The sequence below is a fragment of the Mastigoproctus giganteus genome, chromosome 9 (genome assembly GCF_048544385.1).
Source record: "Mastigoproctus giganteus isolate SK-2022 chromosome 9, ASM4854438v1, whole genome shotgun sequence".
In the NCBI taxonomy this organism is placed as follows: Eukaryota; Metazoa; Arthropoda; class Arachnida; order Uropygi; family Thelyphonidae; genus Mastigoproctus; species Mastigoproctus giganteus.
The window spans coordinates 38,198,311-38,217,521 of record NC_143583.1 but is presented as its reverse complement, the minus strand read 5'-3'; the positions used below and the strand labels follow the sequence as shown (position 1 = coordinate 38,217,521).

Here is a 19,211-nt window from a genome sequence, read left to right as displayed (position 1 = left end):
GTTTTTCCCGACCAATTTGATTGGGTACTATGATGCAGTCACGTAAGAACTGGATGCAGGAAATAACTTTGATATTATATACTTGGATCTTAGAAAGGCTTTTAATACTGTTGTACACGGAAGACTGCTGCACAGATTGGAGCAGTGTAGCATTGGAGGCAAATTGCTGCTATGGATAAAAGGGGTGGTTGAGAGGGAGAAGACAGAGAGTGGTAATCAATGGACACTGCTCATCATGGACTAATGTTATTAGTGGAGTCCTTCAGGGTTCAGTGCTGGGTCCATTATTGTTTTCTGTATTTATAAATAATATTGATGATGGTATATCAAGCTTAATGTCCAAGTTTGCAGACAATACAAAGGTTGGCAGGGTTGTTAAGGACACTATTGATGCTATGCCGCTGCTGCCACAGGATCTGGAAAGGTTGAGCAGATGGGCTGAGAGATGGAAAATGAAGTTTAACATTGTAAAATGTAAAGTACCACATATGGGAAACAGCAACCCCAGAGCAACGTATCAACTCTGTGGTACTACACTGACAGTGGTAGAGAATGAAAAGGACCTGGGGGTATTTGTGCAGGCAGATATGAAGTTCTCTGAGCAGTGTAGACGGGCTGCAAGAGTAGCTCATGGTGTCTTGTCAATGATATACAGGAATTTTTCTAGCAGGGATAAGAAGTTGGTTATTCCCTTGTATAAGGCGATGGTCAGGCCACACCTTGAATACTGTATACAGGTCTGGAGGCCTCATTTCAAGAAGGATGTAGAGCTGCTGGAACGAGTATAGAGAAGGGCAAGAAGATTAGTGAATGGAACAAAGGTTTGTTTTGTTCCATTCCTATTGATTATAATATTCAATTAATGTTGTTTCCTTTTTGCACAATGCTTTTGCAGGATGAATTAATCGCATTAATCGAGGCCAGCCGGTACTGTGTTCAATTATGGAAACATTCATCTGAAATAAGATATTGAACTTCTTGGAAGGGTCCAAAGATGGGCAACTCGGATAGTGCGATTAGCAAAAGGATGACCATACTAGGAAATGCTCCAATTATGTGGGCTACAGAGCTTGGCAACCAGGCACCTCATTGAGGTTCATAAGGCTCTGAGAGGGATTAGTAAAATTAATGAAGGTGGTATTTTCATTGTTATAAAGAATTCCAGAACTAGGCGCATAAATTCAAATTACAGGGGTTGAGGTTTAGATTAGATTGTAGGAAATTTTCTTTTAGCTAGCCAGTTGTTGATTGCTGGAACAAGTTTTCCCTGCAGGTAGTTGAGGCTGACAATTTGAATAAATTGAAAGGTCAGCTAGATAGTTGTATGCTTCCCTCATACAGGTATGAGGGAAGCATATAAATTGTATTTTCTTATCTACTTGGTGGTTTATTTTTTATTTTTTTAATTATGCCAGTGCTGCAAAAACCTGTCTTCCTTGTACTATGTGGCAAATACTATTATTAATATAAAATGTTGCTTGAAATTTAATGTTTCTAGCACTCTTTTACTTTTCAGATTTCTAGTATTGTTTCAAATTCAATTTATGTTTTATAAATTCAAGTGGTCTTGTGTTATGCTGTAGGAAAGAGTTGCCTCATGAATCTACAATCACTCCATTAAACAGTAACAGCATCTGTCTGTAGTTACCTAAACATTTTCTCTTCTCTGAAATGTTTTTATATGTTTTAAACATTTTAAAATGCAGGAAAGTTCCTTTTAGACTGTAGCTTCTAAAATATAATCAGCACATGGTTCATATTTTCCAGGCATTTATTATTACTTCTCACATTACTTGTATCCTAATCTTCAACATGGTCCCCATCATTTTGAACCATTTGTATTCTCATTCAATGTAATGTTATGAGGTTGTAATAATGGAGTCATCAGGATGTTAAGATAGTAGATGTGAGCAAAACGAGAGTAAAAGATAAAAGGCTCCTATGATGTTTCCCCAAGTTTTCAGTGTAACTTTGATTTCATTCGTGTCATTTATTCACTTTTTTTTAAGAATGCTGTCCTTCATTAAACAGTACTGAATGAGAATCTAGAGCACCAAACCCAGACAGCCCATTTCAGCAGTCACTGTAGTTGTGGCAAAAGATACAGTGTAATAGCATTATCATGGTAATAGCATAATGGAATCTATCTTTCTTCTTTTGAATGATCTTCTAAACTTCTTGAATTTCAAAATACAGAATTCACTGTATTTTGTTTGGCCGTTCCAAACACGCAACTGCAATTTTTATTTGTTATTCTAAAATACTATTGCCTACATATAGATGGATTTTTGCAGTTTTAAATTCTCAGGCCTAGAGAATGTAAGATGCTGCTGCTTCATCCAATGTCTCTAAATCTAGATTGTACATGAATTTGTCTCATCTCCTGTAAACACATTATTGTTGATTCTGTTTCATAGTTGTCAGATATATTACATTTATAGCACATTAGTAGGCAATTAATAAAAAATGTCAGAATGTGATACATTTTTTATTAATAAATATTTGTTACTTAAATATTTAGTGAAGAAATACTTAATGGATCCAAAGGAGTCAAGTAACCACTGGCTGGAAATTGCTGTTATATCAGATTATTTTTGATGCTAACCACTCTTATTGGCTAATTCATGTTAGATTTTTTAATTTTCATATAATCTTCATATGTTGTTAAAAGGTTAAAATTTCATTTGTTATCAAGGCATAATAATGAAGTAATACTGTATTTAGTTCTTATAGTTAATAAAGCTTATCAAAACCATTATGTCGTATTATTATCATGTTAGAAGTTTAGCTGAATTTCCATGAAATTAGACTCTGGCTTTTGCAAAATACTATTCTACATTTACAGATTCATCTATTTGACATTGATATTCCTGGTAAAATTACTTTCAAGGAATCAGATTCTTTAACTCCAGGGAATTCATTTTCAACGTTTGATACACGTAAGTAACAAAAAGCATAATTAATTTTAATATACATTTAGAAACTGATTATGACTAATTAAAATTAGTTAATTATTTTTTGATGTGTAATTATCTGATTTTATTATTTTTTATGGTAACCCCAAACATGAAGCCGTTATAGAATCTGTAGTGCTCTAGTACTGGGTGCATTATGACCCACATAGTCCATGTGCCATTAAACCTCAATACAAACAAACAAACAGCTCTAGTACTGTGTATGGGTTGACATTTGAGAAGACAGGAGATACTTTTTGACCTTAAACTTCAATTTCTATAGATTGTGATTTCCAGGAAATATATATGGGGGAAAGTTGCTGCACAAAACAGAAGCGGAAAGGATAAATTAGTTCAGTGAGTTAGGAGTTGAAATGTGAATGAATTTGACTAGTTGAGACATGTGTTTGGACTGCTTTGGAAGAAAGAGGTGGAATTACAGATGGTAATTCATAAAAACTGTGCTCATGAAAATATCTATAGTAAAAAAGGATGCAGCAAAAACTGTGATAGGAGAATGGAAATAGTGAGGGAAGAGACATGATTTAATATCAGTCACTTTTGATAGAGTCCAAGAGGAGTGTAGAAGAAGTTTTGGTGGCATCTCAGAACAATACTGTTCTGAGAACAGTATTGCATAGGAAGCCATATTTGGGATTTGTACAAAGTCAGCAGTCATTTAGAAGAAAACTAACAAGTAGTATTAATATCAAAATGCTGGATAAATTTCCATACAAAAAAATAAATAAATAAAAAAGAAACTAGTGGTGAGTGAGTGAGTGAGTGAGTGAGTGAGTGAGTGAGTGAGTGAGTGAGTGAGTGAGTGAGTGAGTGAGTGAGTGAGTGAGTGAGTGAGTGAGTGAGTGAGTGAGTGAGTGAGTGAGTGAGTGAGTGAGTGAGTGAGTGAGTGAGTGAGTGAGTGAGTGAGTGAGTGAGTGAGTGAGTGAGTGAGTGAGTGAGTGAGTGAGTGAGTGAGTGAGTGAGTGAGTGAGTGAGTGAGTGAGTGAGTGAGTGAGTGAGTGAGTGAGTGAGTGAGTGAAAAAAAGTAGCGCAAAACAGGAATTAACTCTGGGTCACAAGTTTTAAGGACAGTGAGTAATAGATTCTATTACAACTTCAGATGAGATTGTAATAATAGAATCATCAGGATGTTAAGATAGCAGATGTGAGCAAAACGAGAAAAAATTTGCAGTCAAATGTTTTAGCAAGGAATTAGAAGGTCCAGTACCATTTGGACAAGAGGCAGCAGTTTTAATCTTAGATTTTTAAAATCAATTTGGATTTATTAATCTTTAGCAGGCAAACTGTATGCAGTTTTATACACTAAAAACACAGAGAAGGTTTAAAATTAAAATGCTTGTAAGATTTTCACTGAGTTTCCACTTCATTAGTTACCTACCTGATAGTGAGCAGATCCCCCCTTCCCTTTACCCTCAGCACAACACATTTGTTGTGGTACGGATTCAGTGAGTTGTCAGAAGCATGCCTTAGGAATGCGGGTCCATGTTGAACTGTGGCATGAGAAATCTACATTCAGCTTTGGCTACTTCAGGCTAGAGCTTGACTGGTATAAACATAAATATTGACTCTAATATGTTAAATGTCTGTCCCAGGTTGGCATTATTTCAACACATCTCACTAGCTATTTCTGGAAGAATACATGTGGCCCCCATCTCTGCCAAGAAACTAAAAGCTGTTCTAGGTAAATCAGTTTTTAACCTATGCTTATAAATTAAATGGCACAAATAATAGAAATTTGTCATATTAATGAAATGACAATAATACTTAAGTTTTGTAGTATAATAATTAAATGGATAAAGACAATTTTTTGGCAGTGCATGGTTGTATTCCATTCAACAGATTTAATCATCTTATATTTATATTATTATACAAGTTAATATAATTTTATCTTGTACATTATAAACTGTATAATGATTTATATTGGTTCTAGCTTTTGGAAGAATTGGTTTGGGAATTTGCTATGACCTTCGCTTTTCCTTGATGGCTAATATTTATTCACAAAGAGGTAATTCCATTTTCTTTGTATTTTCTGTGAAATTATATGAAATAGTAACAATTTTTTATGCTAATAACTTTCAGTTCTTTAACTCACCTTGTGAGTTAAAGAACTGAAAGTGATTGAACTTGATTCCTTCCTGGTTAAAGAATCAGGAAGGAATCAAATTCAATCCCCTCAGAAAATTATGATAGTGTTCAAATCATTGGGAAATCTAATGCTATAGTCAATAAAGTTTATTAATATTATATCAAATATAATATTATATGAAATTAATAAAACTGCTTGTAATGATTGTGTCATCACAGGCAATGTACAATAAAATGAAGAGGAAACCCAAAACACTGGCAACAAGGTAAATTATTATATTGTGTGAGTGGTAAACTAATACTAACAATTAGCATGTACTCTTATGTTACTCCACTGTAGTTGTAAATACTTTTTTGATATACAGTACTACTAAACTGTTAAATTTACCCCAGGGGGCTCCATCTGGTGAGTATGGGCTTGGCACACCCAGGATCCTGAGCTGGATATCATCATTTTTCTCTTTCTTGGTGATTCCCTTATGCTTCTGACTCTTGTTCTCTCTCTCTCTCTCTCTCTCTCTCTCAGGGTAATTCAGAATATTTTTTTTAGCGGGTGCAGCATAAGCCTCACACTTCCTTGCATCATATAGCTAATAATAATAATAATAATAAGGAAGGAAGAAAACGGCAACACATGAAGTGGAGCATTGAAATGAATATGTACATCATGCGAGCATACTATGAAATAATCAGACGAGAGACCAATATGACACTAATATCTGTATATGACAATATACAGATCGCGACTACATACCAAGTGTTTGGAACGATACCCTGATATTCAGGTCACCGAACAGCAATTAGCAGACCAAAGAAGGACCATCGTCATGAAGAACTTATAGCTCCTGCCATCTTGGAAAAAATCAAGCAGGATGTCAGTGATCAACTACAAAGCACAAAGAATATGGTCAATATGGAACCAGAGGAGGAGGAGGAACATCATACCATGGAACAAGAGGAGGAACAGCAAGAAGGAATACAACCCGGAGTAGCTGAAGTGGAAAGAGACGAAGTCATGATATCCAGAATAGAAGACGAGTGGAAGAAGGCCCTAACAGAATTCGAAGAAATAGACCCAACAAGAACCCATGTGATACCTAAGCAGAGGCCAAATAAAATCCTATGGAGAGTAACAGACCACCTCAATCGGCAAATAATGCCACAGTACCTTGACAACAGTGGTGCAATGCTGGAGGCTATCCACACATCCACACACACACATACACACGGCTATCCATACTGTGCTGCCATAGCAGCTACTAGGATTAATGGAAACGAAACGAGAGACCAACAGCAGAAGAGCCGAAAACAGAAGGAACCGTCAACTTGGGAAGGAAAATTTCAGCAGAAGATAGAAGAATTAAGTTCTGTCAAGATAGGTCAGTAGACTCAGTAGCAACAGGGTAATAGAAGTAAGAAATTGATTGTCCACAGCAAACATGAGACCAGAAATCAGAGAATAGGAGAATACTTGGACACATTGAGGCAGAACCTCCTCACACTCAGAAAGAGACTACACAGATAAAAAGAGAGTCCCAAAGGAAAATAAACAACCGAATCTTCGATGAGGACCAAAGAGCCTTCTACAGGAAACTGGGTGAAGATGAGAAAGCAGGAAACGGACCATCCGAGAAGAAGACGATTGAGGAATACTGGGGAAATATCTGGAGCAGTGAAGTAAGACATAACAGCAGAGCACTCTGGATAGAAGTAGAATGGAAGAAAACCAAGGACATACAAGAGATGAGAGAGTGGGAGATTCGAAAAAAAGAAGTAAAACAGTTGATCAGGTACACCCACAACTGGCGAACCCCAGCAATTGATAACATTCACAACTACTGGTACAAGAAGCTCACCTCCACACACAGGCACCTCACAGAGCAGTTCACTCGAATGAGAAGGCACCTGGAGACAATCCCGAAATTTCTCACTGAAGGAGTCACATATTTGAAGCCTAAAGATGAAGATACAAGAAACCTGATGAAATACAGGTCAATTACCTGCCTCCTATCAATGTATAAGTTCCTGACCAGCTGCATAATAAAGAAAATATCAGACCACTTAGAGAGTCAGAACATAACTGCCAAACAGCAGAAAGGATGCAAGGAGCAATTAACCATAGATGCCACTGTTATAGAGCAAGCCTACAAGAAGCACTGCAACCTATACATGGCCTACATCGATTACTGCAAGGCCTTCAGCTCCGTACCTTATAGCTGGCTAATAGACCCTGAAGATCTACAAGGTCAATCCGATAGTGACAAACTTCCTAGGAGCAACAATGGCGAGTACCACCATTAAGGTCGAGAACATCACAACCAGGCCAATCCCCATTAGAAGAGGAATCTTTCAGGGAGATGCTCTGAGCCCACTGTGGTTCTGTCTAGCACTTAACCCACTATCCACCATGCTTAACGGCAGCAAGTATGTATATAATCTCAAAGAAGGAAGAAAGAACCTGTACACCCTCACACACCTGATGTACATGGATGACATCAAGCTCTATGTGGCAAGCGAGAAGTAACTCCAGCAACTACTCTGGACCACTGAAGAATTCAGCAAGAACATCAGGATGGAATTTGGTCTAGACAAATGCAAGACCCACACACTGCACCAGGGAAAATTAGTTGGTTGAAACTATCAGCTGCTGGCTGGTAAAGATATTGATGCTATGACAGAAGGAGAGACCTACATATACCTAGGGATGATGCAGGCTCAGCAGTTAGAGCACAAGGAAATCAAGAAGTGCCTGACCGAAAAATATCATCAGAGACTCAGAAGCCTGCTGAAAGCAAAATTGAACGGAGGGAACACAGTTAAAGCCATAAACACCTATGCAGCTCCAGTATTAACATACACCTTCTGGGTAATAGATTGGACTAACACCGAGCTAGAAGATATCATGCAAAAGACAAGGACAATGATGACGAAGAGCTGCCAACACCACCCGAAGTGAGCAGTGGAGAGACTAACAATAGCTCGGAAAGACAGAGAAAGGGGCCTGATAGACTTGATAGAGCAACAGAAAACAGTGATAGTTAACCTGAAGGATTACTTTGAGAACAAAACAGCACCACTCCACCAGGCCAATAAGGAAGATAGATGAGTGGTATACCCCACTCAACCTAAGCGAGGAACCCCCACCCACATAAAGCCTTGAATGGTTTGAGCATGCTCAATGCCGATGGAATTCTTCCTCTTGCTCAGAAAAATCACCTGAGAGGGCATAAATTCAGATTGAGAAAAGACGTAGGATAGATGTGTGGAAATTTGCCTTTAGCCAGCGGGTAGTTGGTTGGTGGAATGGACTTCCACCCCTTGTTGTGGAAGTTGATAGCCTAAATAAATTTAAGGCTCAGCTGGACAGGTATTTCGAACGAACGGAGGAGTGAAATGGAAGTGGTTTTTTTTTTTTTTTTGGCTGATGCTGCATAAGCTTGCTTTCTTGCATCATATGCCTCTACTAATGCTAATGCACCCAGACAGCACAAGAAATGAAGTTAGAAAGATGGACAAAGAAGACACTCCATGGCAGACACTACAATGACCTCCATCAAGATCATATCGATAACATTGCTTCCAATGCATGGCTCACAAGCGGGATGCTCTTCCCCAAGACTGAAGGATTCATGCTGGCCATCCAAGACCAGGTAATCAACACCAGAAACTATAGAAAATAGATCGCAAAGGAGCCCAGAATGTCAGATGACACTTGCCGACGATGCCACCTGGCCCCAGAAACAATCCAACACATCACCACAGGTTGCAAGGGGATCACCCAGACTAAGTACACTCATAGACACAACCAGGTAGCCAGGATAATACATCAGAAGCTAGCGAGGAAATACAAGTTAACCAAAGAAAGTGTACTATATTACAAGTACGAACCCAGGCAGTACTAGAGACCCCAACTCACAAGCTGTACTGGGACCGTGCCATAATAATGGATAAGAATATCCCACACAACAGACCGGACATAACCCTTGTCTGGTCTGTCGTGTGGGATGGTCTGCTGGACACTGGCAATGTCCAGAAAACCGATGAGATAAAAATTATGAAGTACACGAACCTGAGATGTGAAGTCAAGGAGATGTGGCATATGCAAGAAGTATCGACCATCCCGATCATTGTGTCAATCATTGGTATGGTGCCAAAGACTCTACATAGCAGTCTAGCAGCAATAGATCTCCCAGAGAACATGTACAAGGAACTCCAGAAAGTCGCAATCCTGAACACCTGTAGGATAGTCAGAAATTTCCTCGACCAACAGTAACACCAGACATTACAACCACCCTGTGTACTTGGTAGTAGTACCTGTCATGGAGTGGAATCCCCCAATCAGGGAGAAATAATATAAGAGCAGCAATAATAATAATAATAATATAACTATTGTTACTTTTAAATGTTACATGTTAAAGTAACCCTTTTTCTACAATTGTATATAGAATGTATATATGAGCCTCAGATGAGGTGGATCTCATATATAAACTCTAATGAGCACATTACATTGTCTCATATTAGAAGGTTATGTGGGCAGTAATGCTTTTATTTAAATACATTTTCAGTGAACATCAGAACTAGATACACATGGTTACACCTACATGCTGTATATAGTAACCCTCTCAAACACAGTTTGCTGACTGACTATTTATAGAAAAATAAGAAACCCAAGAATTGATCACACAATAATTTCAGTTTGAGGAGTTTTTTTAAGGCATACTTACATTGTTATAAATATTAATTTACAGCATGGAGAAGTCTATTAAAGGTCATGTTGCTGTAACCTATTGATAATTAGCAGTGGAAAGCCCAAAGTTTCTAAGTCCCATGATTCACATAATATGAAGCATTAAGCCTACATAACCCATTCACACTCTAACAACTTTTAGCTTGTCATATTTGTAAGTAACATTGACACAGCAAATTTCATTCATTTTTTTATTGACCAGGAAAAAAAAATTTCAGTGATGTGTGTATATGCACATTTTTTCAAGGTTATCTTGTAATAAAAAATATCTTATAGAAGCTTTGTTCATATAATATGTATATAGATATTCATAGATCAGTAAGTACCAGCGTATTTCTGAACTTCTTTGTTCTTTCTGATAGTACACAAACATAAATTTCCTTGTTGGTGCATATAGCAGAACTCCTGCGTGCGTGGATGGAAAAAATTAGGAGGAACATTGTCTACATTGCCCTACCATTAATATCCAGGCACCCTGTTGTTGATAGTTGGTCACATCCTACCAAACACCACAAGTCAAACACAACTGTAAATATGCTTGTAGGCCTTTGAGCAGACAGTAGTAAGGTTCTGAATGCAAAATGCCATGGTTGACAGAGGCAACAGACATCTGGTGCACAGTAATAGGGTGCCACATAAGCAATCAGTCTGTATCTGACATTCCAACAGCTGAAAACTCTATGTTGACGATTGCTGATTAGCATTAGCATTAGTAGAGGCATATGATGCAAGAAAGCAAGCTTATGCACCATCAGCCAAAAAAAACTCCTACCATTTCACCCCTCCATTCGTTCCAAATGCCTGTCCAGCTCAGCCTTAAATTTATTTAGGCTATCAACTTCCACAACAAAAGATGGAAGTCTGTTCCAACAATCAACTACCTGCTGGCTAAAGGCAAATTTCTACACATCTATTCTACAACTGTCTTTCCTCAATTTCAATCTGTGTCCCCTCAGGTTCTTAATCTGAGCAAGAGGAAGAATCCCATCAGCATTCAGCTTGCTCAAGCCATTGAAGGCCTTATAAACCTCAATCAGATCACCTCACAGCTGCCTACTCACCAGGCACTGCAATTTGCAGAACCTAAGCCTTTCTTGGTATGAGCACCCCTTTGTTCCCCTCACCAATCTTAATGCCCTTCTTTGTACTCATTCTAGCAACTCTACATAATTTCTAAAATGAGGCCTCCAGACCTGCTAGCAAAATTCCTATATATCATTGACAAGACTCCATGACCTGCCCTGGCAGCCTGTCTGCAATGCTCAGTGAACTTCATATTTAACTGCACATTTACCCCCAGGTCCTTTACACTTTCCTCTTCTCTGAGTGTAGTACCACACAGTTGGTATATTTCTTTTCGGTTATTGCTAACCATATGCAGTACTTTGCATTTGTCAATGTTAAACTTCAGTTGCCACTTCTCAGCCCATCTGTCTAACTTATCTAGGTCCAGTTGGAGTATCATACTGTATTTACTGTCATTAACAACCCTGCCAACCTTTGTATCATCTGCAAACTTGGACATTAAACCTGATATACCTTCATCAATATCATTGATAAATATACAAAACAACAATGGGCCCAACACCGAACCCTGGGGAACTCTACTAATAACATTTGTCCACAAAGAGCAGTGTCCATTGATTACCACTCTCTGTTTTCTCCGGCTCAACCATCCCTTTATCCATTGTAGCAACTTACCCTTAGTGCCATATCTCTCCAATTTGTACAGCAGTCTTCCGTGTGCAACAGTATCAAAAGCTTTCCTGAAATCCAAGTATATATGATATCAAAATTATTTTTGTCATTCAGTTCCTTTGTGACCACATCATAGTATCCAATCAAATTGGTCAGACAAGACTTCCCTTTAACAAACCCATGCTGTGTGTTAACTGTTACTGCAGTCTTGCTAGATGATCCTGCAATGCTTCTTTAACCAGTGATTCCATTATTTTCCCCTGCACAATTTAAACAAAAGTTAAACTAACAGGTCTATAGTTACTTGTGTCACCTTTTGAACTCCCCTTTGTGAATTGGTGATACATTTGCACACCTCCAGTCCATGGGGACCTCCCTTGAGTCCAACAGAGCTCTCATAATTATGGTTAAGGGTTTTCTTACTTTCTTTGCTGCCTCCTTTAATATAACTGGATAGATCCCATTCTCCCCAGGTGCCTTTTTTATGTTTAACTTCAATTTCTCCTCCACTTTGCTCTCAGTTATTACAAAATCACTTAGCTCCCTGTTAGAATTTGATAAACTTCTGGCACTCCCCTCATTGAATAACTCCTCATGTGTGAATGTAGATGCAAAATACTCATTCAGTTTATCAGCTACCTGAGCATGATCATCAATAGTCACCCCATCTATGTTAAGTTGTCCAATCTGATTCATACCTTTCCTTCTAGAATTTACATAAGTAAAGAACTCTTTGCTGTTTTTCTTTGCATCCTTTGCCAAGGATTTCTTGTAATTTGCCTTCACCTGCCTAACCTCCTTTGTGATTTGATTACAAACTAGTTCATGGAAGTACACTGATGCTGAAACCATCACAGAATTACTCTGAAAACTTATAAAGCTGACAGAACACGACATAAGAGCCTTGCAAAAAAATCGTCTGCTTGGAATACAGGTTGATATCGTGCAGTGTCCTGCACACTGTACTGGTGCTGTCACAATCACCTCACTGAGGGCCAGGGTGTGCTGGTCATGTAGCCATCTGAAAACCACTGATCACCTTTGGCTAATGCCCATTGTCATCTACCTTGGTGTAAGGGCTGTGATTCTTGGACTGTAGACCAATGGAAAGCTGTGCTTTGGAATGGCGAGTCACGGAATGTGGCCTACCAGTCTGACAGTCATGCCTTGGTGTGGTGGATGTCTGGAGATAGCCAGCTGTTGGAGATTGATTGAGACAGCATGATGATTTGGAGCTGTTTTTCATGTTTTACCTTGTTACCATTGGTTGTTTTGGATGAATCTGTGAATGCTGAGCCTGTCTGTATGCATTGGACAATAGATAGAGTTGGGGGAGACCCCCCAGTGCTGCCAGATAAAAAAAATACTATGCCCTGGACAATAATGAATTACCTATTTTGTGGCAGCATGTTAAGGAAGGCCCATATTTCTATCAACAGAATAATGCTCTGTCGTGACAGACTGGTTTGAGGAATACTGCTTGTATTCTGATGGACTTGTTTGGACACATGAGCATCAAAAAGTTTGACTGGACAGCCCAGAATCTTAACCTCGGTTGTACAGAGAACCTTTGGGTTAAATGGGATCATCAGGTGCATGTAAGGAAAGACTGCCCAAAAAAAAAATTGTATAAGGCGATGGTCAGGCCACACCTTGAGTACTGTATACAGGTCTGGAGGCCTCATTTCAAGAAGGATGTAGAGCTGCTGGTACGAGTACAGAGAAGGTCAACAAGATTAGTGTATCTTGAAACAGGCCTCTGAGATTGGGAAAACTCATGTCACAATAATAAACTCGTACACCAACCATTTAAATTGAATTAAGAAAATTAATTTTAATTTTAATATTGTAAAATAAAATATATAGTACAAACAATCTATTTACAATAAATATAAAATTTAAAATGGATTAAAATAAATATATAAAAATTAAAATGGATTAGAATATAGATTAAAATAAATATATAAAACATTTAAAATATATAATAAGATAAAAGCTCTAAAACTAGATTGTAGCTTTCGGAAACATCCGCTGTCTTTCTCAACAGTGAATTAAAACTTACACAACACATCCTTAAATAGCAGGCTCACGGCACTTCCACATGTGGTTCGACCGGTGCGTGGGTGGTTTCATACATATTAGAATCGAAAGTGGCTCGGGAGAACGGAAAGCAAAACCGTTCGTACATACTGAGGACCACAGCCTCAAAGAGGGAATGCATACGCATACCCCTATCTCTGTTAATAGTATTATTTTCTGATGAACAGATTTGCAAGCTCTCAAGCCACTTGCGTTTCCAGAACTCATGCACCCGGTCAACGATGACCGCATCCTCTGGGGAGATCTGGTGCTGCTTCTCCCAAAAATGTTCAGCCACAGCCGACTTTCCATAATCTGCGGCTTTGATGGCATTCATGTGCTCTCCCAGACGATCCTTGAATCGCCACCTGGTTTTGCTCACATAACACTCCCCACAGTCCGGGCACTTTATCACGTATATGACCCCACTACTGAAATCATTCGTTATAGGATCTTTAACCTGGGACACCACTGTTGCAGCCTACGCCCTGGCAGCTGCACACAGCGTGTCTGGCATTCACAAAGCACTCTTGTTATACGCTCAGTAAGGCCCGGATAGTAGGGAATGTATGCGGTGGCAACTGGCACAAACGGTTCACTTTGCCTGGGCATCACCCCTCTTGTATGACCATCTGGGGGTAGCTGCATTTCTTAAGGTCTGCTGTGACTCGTCTAATTTCCTTTTTTCTATCCTCAGAGGTACTGCAGTGGGACTCTACCCTATCTAGTAATGGCTTAGTGACGCTGTTCTTATGTTGCATAGTTAGTGACGAACTATAGTGGATGTATTGGCTCCAGCACAGGTTTTTTAAACACTGTTGTTTTAAGCCTAAGTCCTGCTCTAGAGACCAATACATCTAGAAATGGGAAGGTACCAGCTGCTTCCACCTCTGAGGTGAACTGGATAGCAGGGAAGATCACTAATGAGGTATTTTGGTCTTTGCATGCAACGGGATGTCAGCTTCCCAGATTCTACGGTCTTCCGAAAATACATAAAGTGGGGGTCCCACTCAAACCTATTGTTTCTTTTATTGGAAGTCCCACTTATGCCTTGTCCAGATTTTTAGCTAAGTTGATTGCCCCTATAGTAGGACATTCTATTTTCACTGTCAAGGATAGTAATGATTTTGTGAGTTTTGTGAACTGGCCAGCCCAGATATAGAAGGAAGTGAAATTATGATATCTTTTGATGTAGTATCATTATTTACATGCATTCCCATTTCTCATGGGGTACAGTGTGTAAGAATGGCTTTAGAAAGAGATGATACTTTAAGTATTAGGTCTCCTTTAAGTGTGGAGGATATTTGCTCCACTGTGGAACTTTGCCTTTCTAGCACCACTATGGTGTACCAAAGAGTTATGTACAAGCAGGTTCATGGCACAGCCATGGGTTCTCCCATTAGTAGCGAATACCATAGCACCATAGTAGCGAATTTGGCCATGGAGGAACTGGGAAACAGCATTTTTGATGGGTTAGAGTTCCCCATGCGCAAATGGAAAAGATATATAGATGACATGTTCACCATTATTCAGAAGGGGAGAGGAGGAAGTACTTCATTTGCTTAACAGCTTCTCCCAATTTATCCAGTTCACCTCAGAGGTGGAAGCAGCCGGTACCCTTCCATTTCTAGATGTATTGGTCTCTTCTTGTGTAAATGATATGTTCACAGGTGTACATACCTGGCTCATTCTCTTTACAAGGGCCTACATTACCAAACTCACCTACCTCCACTTCAACCCGCACTCATAACCTTCTTTCTCCCCTTTGACCACACCACACAGTAGTCAGACACAGAATGCCCTTTTCTCTCAATTTTTCTTTCCCCGAACTTTACTCTTCCCCTCAAGTTTCACACGCCTCCCCCAACTAATCCTTCCCCTCTGTTTAAATTTATGTTCCTTTCCATTTGCCAACACAATTCTCCCAAGCTGTCTTCCTAGCATGCAAACCAACCCTTTTCTCAAACTTTCTTATTTTTTTCTCACAGGCAGTATGACCCTTTCGTGTCCACCAGCAACCTCCAAAAACAACTCATTTTCGTTTCACACCTTTCTCTTTAAATGTATCGGAACACCCAAAAATCAGTCAGCCTGATGGCTGTTTTTAATTTGACGCGAACACTGGATGTCCACTCATTTCCTGTTTTGGCTCCAATGGTGTCGTAGATCAAAGGGGTTGCCTCGTATAATCCCACTTCACATCTTATTGTTCTTCCTTAAGCAACCCTTCACGCCTGTTCTCAAATGGCACCCCTTTACTTAGTCCTGCTGTCGCTGTTTGCTCTCTCATATTACAGTCCCTTCCAGTTATTTGGGACACATCGGAACTAGTGCATTTTGGCCCGATTAAGCGGCTGCCCCAATTATCCGAAGTTTCACATAAATAGTAAAAATTACAATGTATCCCCCCCCCCTTTACAATTGGTTCACTGTACAATCAAATCACGGTACGATGGAGTCACCATCGTAACGTGATTTGATAAGTAGCATAGTAAAGTACCGTCCACTATACGATGTGCAGTAAGCGACGGTCATTGTGATCACATTTGTGAATTGAATTTTAATTCTATTAAACAGCAATTCTAATTACCAAAAATAGGAGGAATATTATCTACAGGCTATAAGAGCAAAGATATATTAAGCACAAATTTACCCTTTATTACCTTACCAATTAAAAAATTAAATAATACATGAAAATCGGAAGAATATACGTCATAATCGGAATAATTAATATGTACATACGAACCAGTTGACATTTCTGTTCACTGACATTTGTGGGTGGGGGTTAAAATTTAAAACAGTAAAAAGATAAGCAATCAATAACAAAGAACACGGCACACACAAATTGCAAGTAACACAATATGCACAAGTGAGAACCGAGTAGCGAGTTACAAAGCTTTAAAAATAGGAATGAAGAAAAGATCTGAAAATTAATTTTTTTATATGATTGAAGATTTCATGGAAGTGTAAACACATTTCACCATAACCCACAGAATTCCAGCTGTCGGTATTATCACAAATTCGTTTATGATAGATTTCACTAACAGAAAAGCCCAATAAACAGGTGACTGCTAATTGTTTTTATTGTTTTATGGTTGCGACCTCTAGAATTTTGACCGAACCACGTGGTGCTGTCGGAGACAATCGTAGGGTAATCTCCATTGCTGCGTTCTCCTGCCCTGATTAAATGGCATGCTGTCCCAATTAAGCGAAGTAAACCCTGGCTATTTTCTCGGTTGGTTTCTGTTTTTTTAAGATTTTCCCCCAATTAAATGGCTGCCCCGATTAACCGGTGGCCCAAATAACCAGAATCCACTCTATTTTAATTACTTGTTTACCCCTTTGCTACTATTCTCAGTTCTCATGCTTAAACTATCCCATCACTAAATCTAGGGTTCTTCAAACTTTAACATTACTTCTAGCAAAACAGTTATTTTATTTTAAATTTGTAAGATTTTACATCTTTGTCATTGTCAAGTAGGCAAGCTTATAGCTTATGCCACTTACTTCAAATAAACGGTGTCCAGTTATTTTTATTATGGCTCATTTCGAGGAAATGCAAAAAACGATTGAATTTACGTGCCGACAAACGATTTCCGTAGAGTGATTTAACTTTTATTTATTTAGTATTTAGTAAATTTTACCGATACTTACCAGTGAAGAAACAAAGCATGTGAACAGTACACTTCACCGAACGAATGACTATTTAATATTCAACTATATACTGTACTATACATAACCTCAAATGTGAAACGGTGAGAGTTACGCTTTAGAAGAGCTAGACTTGCACTCCCCCCATTCCGACATTGCCACATTATTTGCATAATTGACAAATGACAAAGTATATTTTTTGAGCCGTATTTACTGTCATTTAAAACATTGATATTTGATATTTTATTCAAATCCAATAGTGTTGCAAACCAACGATTTAAACTTTATCTAGGTACGAAAAAATTTTGTATAATTTATTTTTTCTTAAATTTTTAATTTAAATTGTTTTTATTTTTTTTTACCGCGAAGGGGCCCTTTGATTGAATAGGGCCCTGAGCTGCAGCCCATAAAGACCATGCCTAAATCCGTCTCTGTCAAAGACCTTCATATTATTTACTCGAGCCATTTTTTTCCTTTCCTTTCCTACATCTATATCAAGTGTGCATCTTACCATTCTGTCATCACTTCCAACATTTACCTTATTCAGGATGGTAACATCATTCACAATATATCTTCTGTTAGTGGGGATGAAGTCAATTTCATTAGCTGTTAATCCCGATTTCATTAGCTGTTTATATCTGTATATAGGCTTAATAATAATTATAGTTATACAAGTCATTTTGATTACTACTGCTGCAGGCTGCAAGTTGCTTGTCTACCCTGGAGCCTTTAATATGACTACAGGACCTGCTCACTGGGAACTCCTTCAGAGAGGAAGAGCTGTTGATAATCAGCTTTATATTGCAACAGTATCTCCTGCTAGATCAGAAAGTGGTACATATATAGCTTGGGGACACAGTTCTGTAGTTAATCCATGGTAAGTTAATGTAGTATTTTTTATTAGTGCTTCATTTCTTCAAAACTTTACTAGTATATTTGTCATTAGTAGAGATTTTAACATTCGTCATTATAGTGACAGTTAATAAGTTTCTAATTAGTTAACTAACTACACAAGTATATTAAAATCCATTATTCTAGTTCTACCATTGTTTTTTCCCAAAATTGTTTTCACTTTGAGAGAGACCAGACTTGCTAGAAAGATGATTTTCACCAGGAATAAAAGTGAAAAGTCCAGGAGAAAAATAATTAATCGTATATCAATAAAGTCCTTTATAAATACAGTAAACCCCAGCTATTTGTGGGGGTTATGTTCCTGAGAAATGTCGCGAATACCGAAAACGCGAATACTGAGTTATGGCTCCCATAGTAATAAAGGGGTTCCGTTCCAAAGTATGAAATATATAAGAAAAACTAGTCTGAAATTTTGTCTATGTATGTATTATATGTACCTTCATAATGACTATGTACATAGTGAAATGCAAGCATATGGAATCGAAATGAAAATAAGAAACAATTTAATATTAAATGTAATATTTATTAGAAATTTCAAACAAATCTTTCAAACCAGTGCCTTTTCTAGCTAAAAAACTTATCCTGCCAGTGCTATCACCAGTTTCGCTAAAGTATTGATAAAGGAGTTTTGCCTTTTCACGAATGATGAGTGAACTTAACGGAATTTTATTTTGAGTTCGGTCTTCTATCCACAGATTTAAAGCTTTTTCCATTTTTTTCTAATTTAACATCACTAGTTACAGAGCAAATTTTTGAAGCAATTAGCGCGTTTTCACGGACGCTAACGGCGGATTTTTTCTTCCGATTTCTTGATTGATCGTACCATTGACTTTATAATGTTTTGCCACTGAGGAGACACTTTCACCATTAGAAATTTTATCTAATAACTCAATTTTATTTGCTAATGTCATCACCTTCTTTGATATTTTCACATTTCTCTTGTTATTTGTAGCCATATTTTTGTAGGGGTTAGAAAGAACTTGTCCACAATAAAGTCATTTTCTTCCGTTAACACACTCGAAAAAGTCTGTTTTACACTGCAAAACGGTAGATTTATCATTTTT

General features: G+C 38.2%; 1 protein-coding gene across 1 annotated transcript in view; it reads left to right on the top strand.

Annotated features, from left to right (window-relative positions):
- LOC150080153 (omega-amidase NIT2) overlaps positions 1 to 19,211 on the top strand; it is a 64,759-nt gene that overhangs the window by 33,650 nt on the left and 11,898 nt on the right. The window contains exons 5-7 of the mRNA XM_090381809.1: positions 2,846 to 2,939; positions 4,906 to 4,980; positions 17,935 to 18,112. Coding sequence (XP_090237935.1) covers positions 2,846 to 2,939; positions 4,906 to 4,980; positions 17,935 to 18,112 — 347 coding nt within the window. The remainder of the gene's footprint in view (positions 1 to 2,845; positions 2,940 to 4,905; positions 4,981 to 17,934; positions 18,113 to 19,211) is intronic.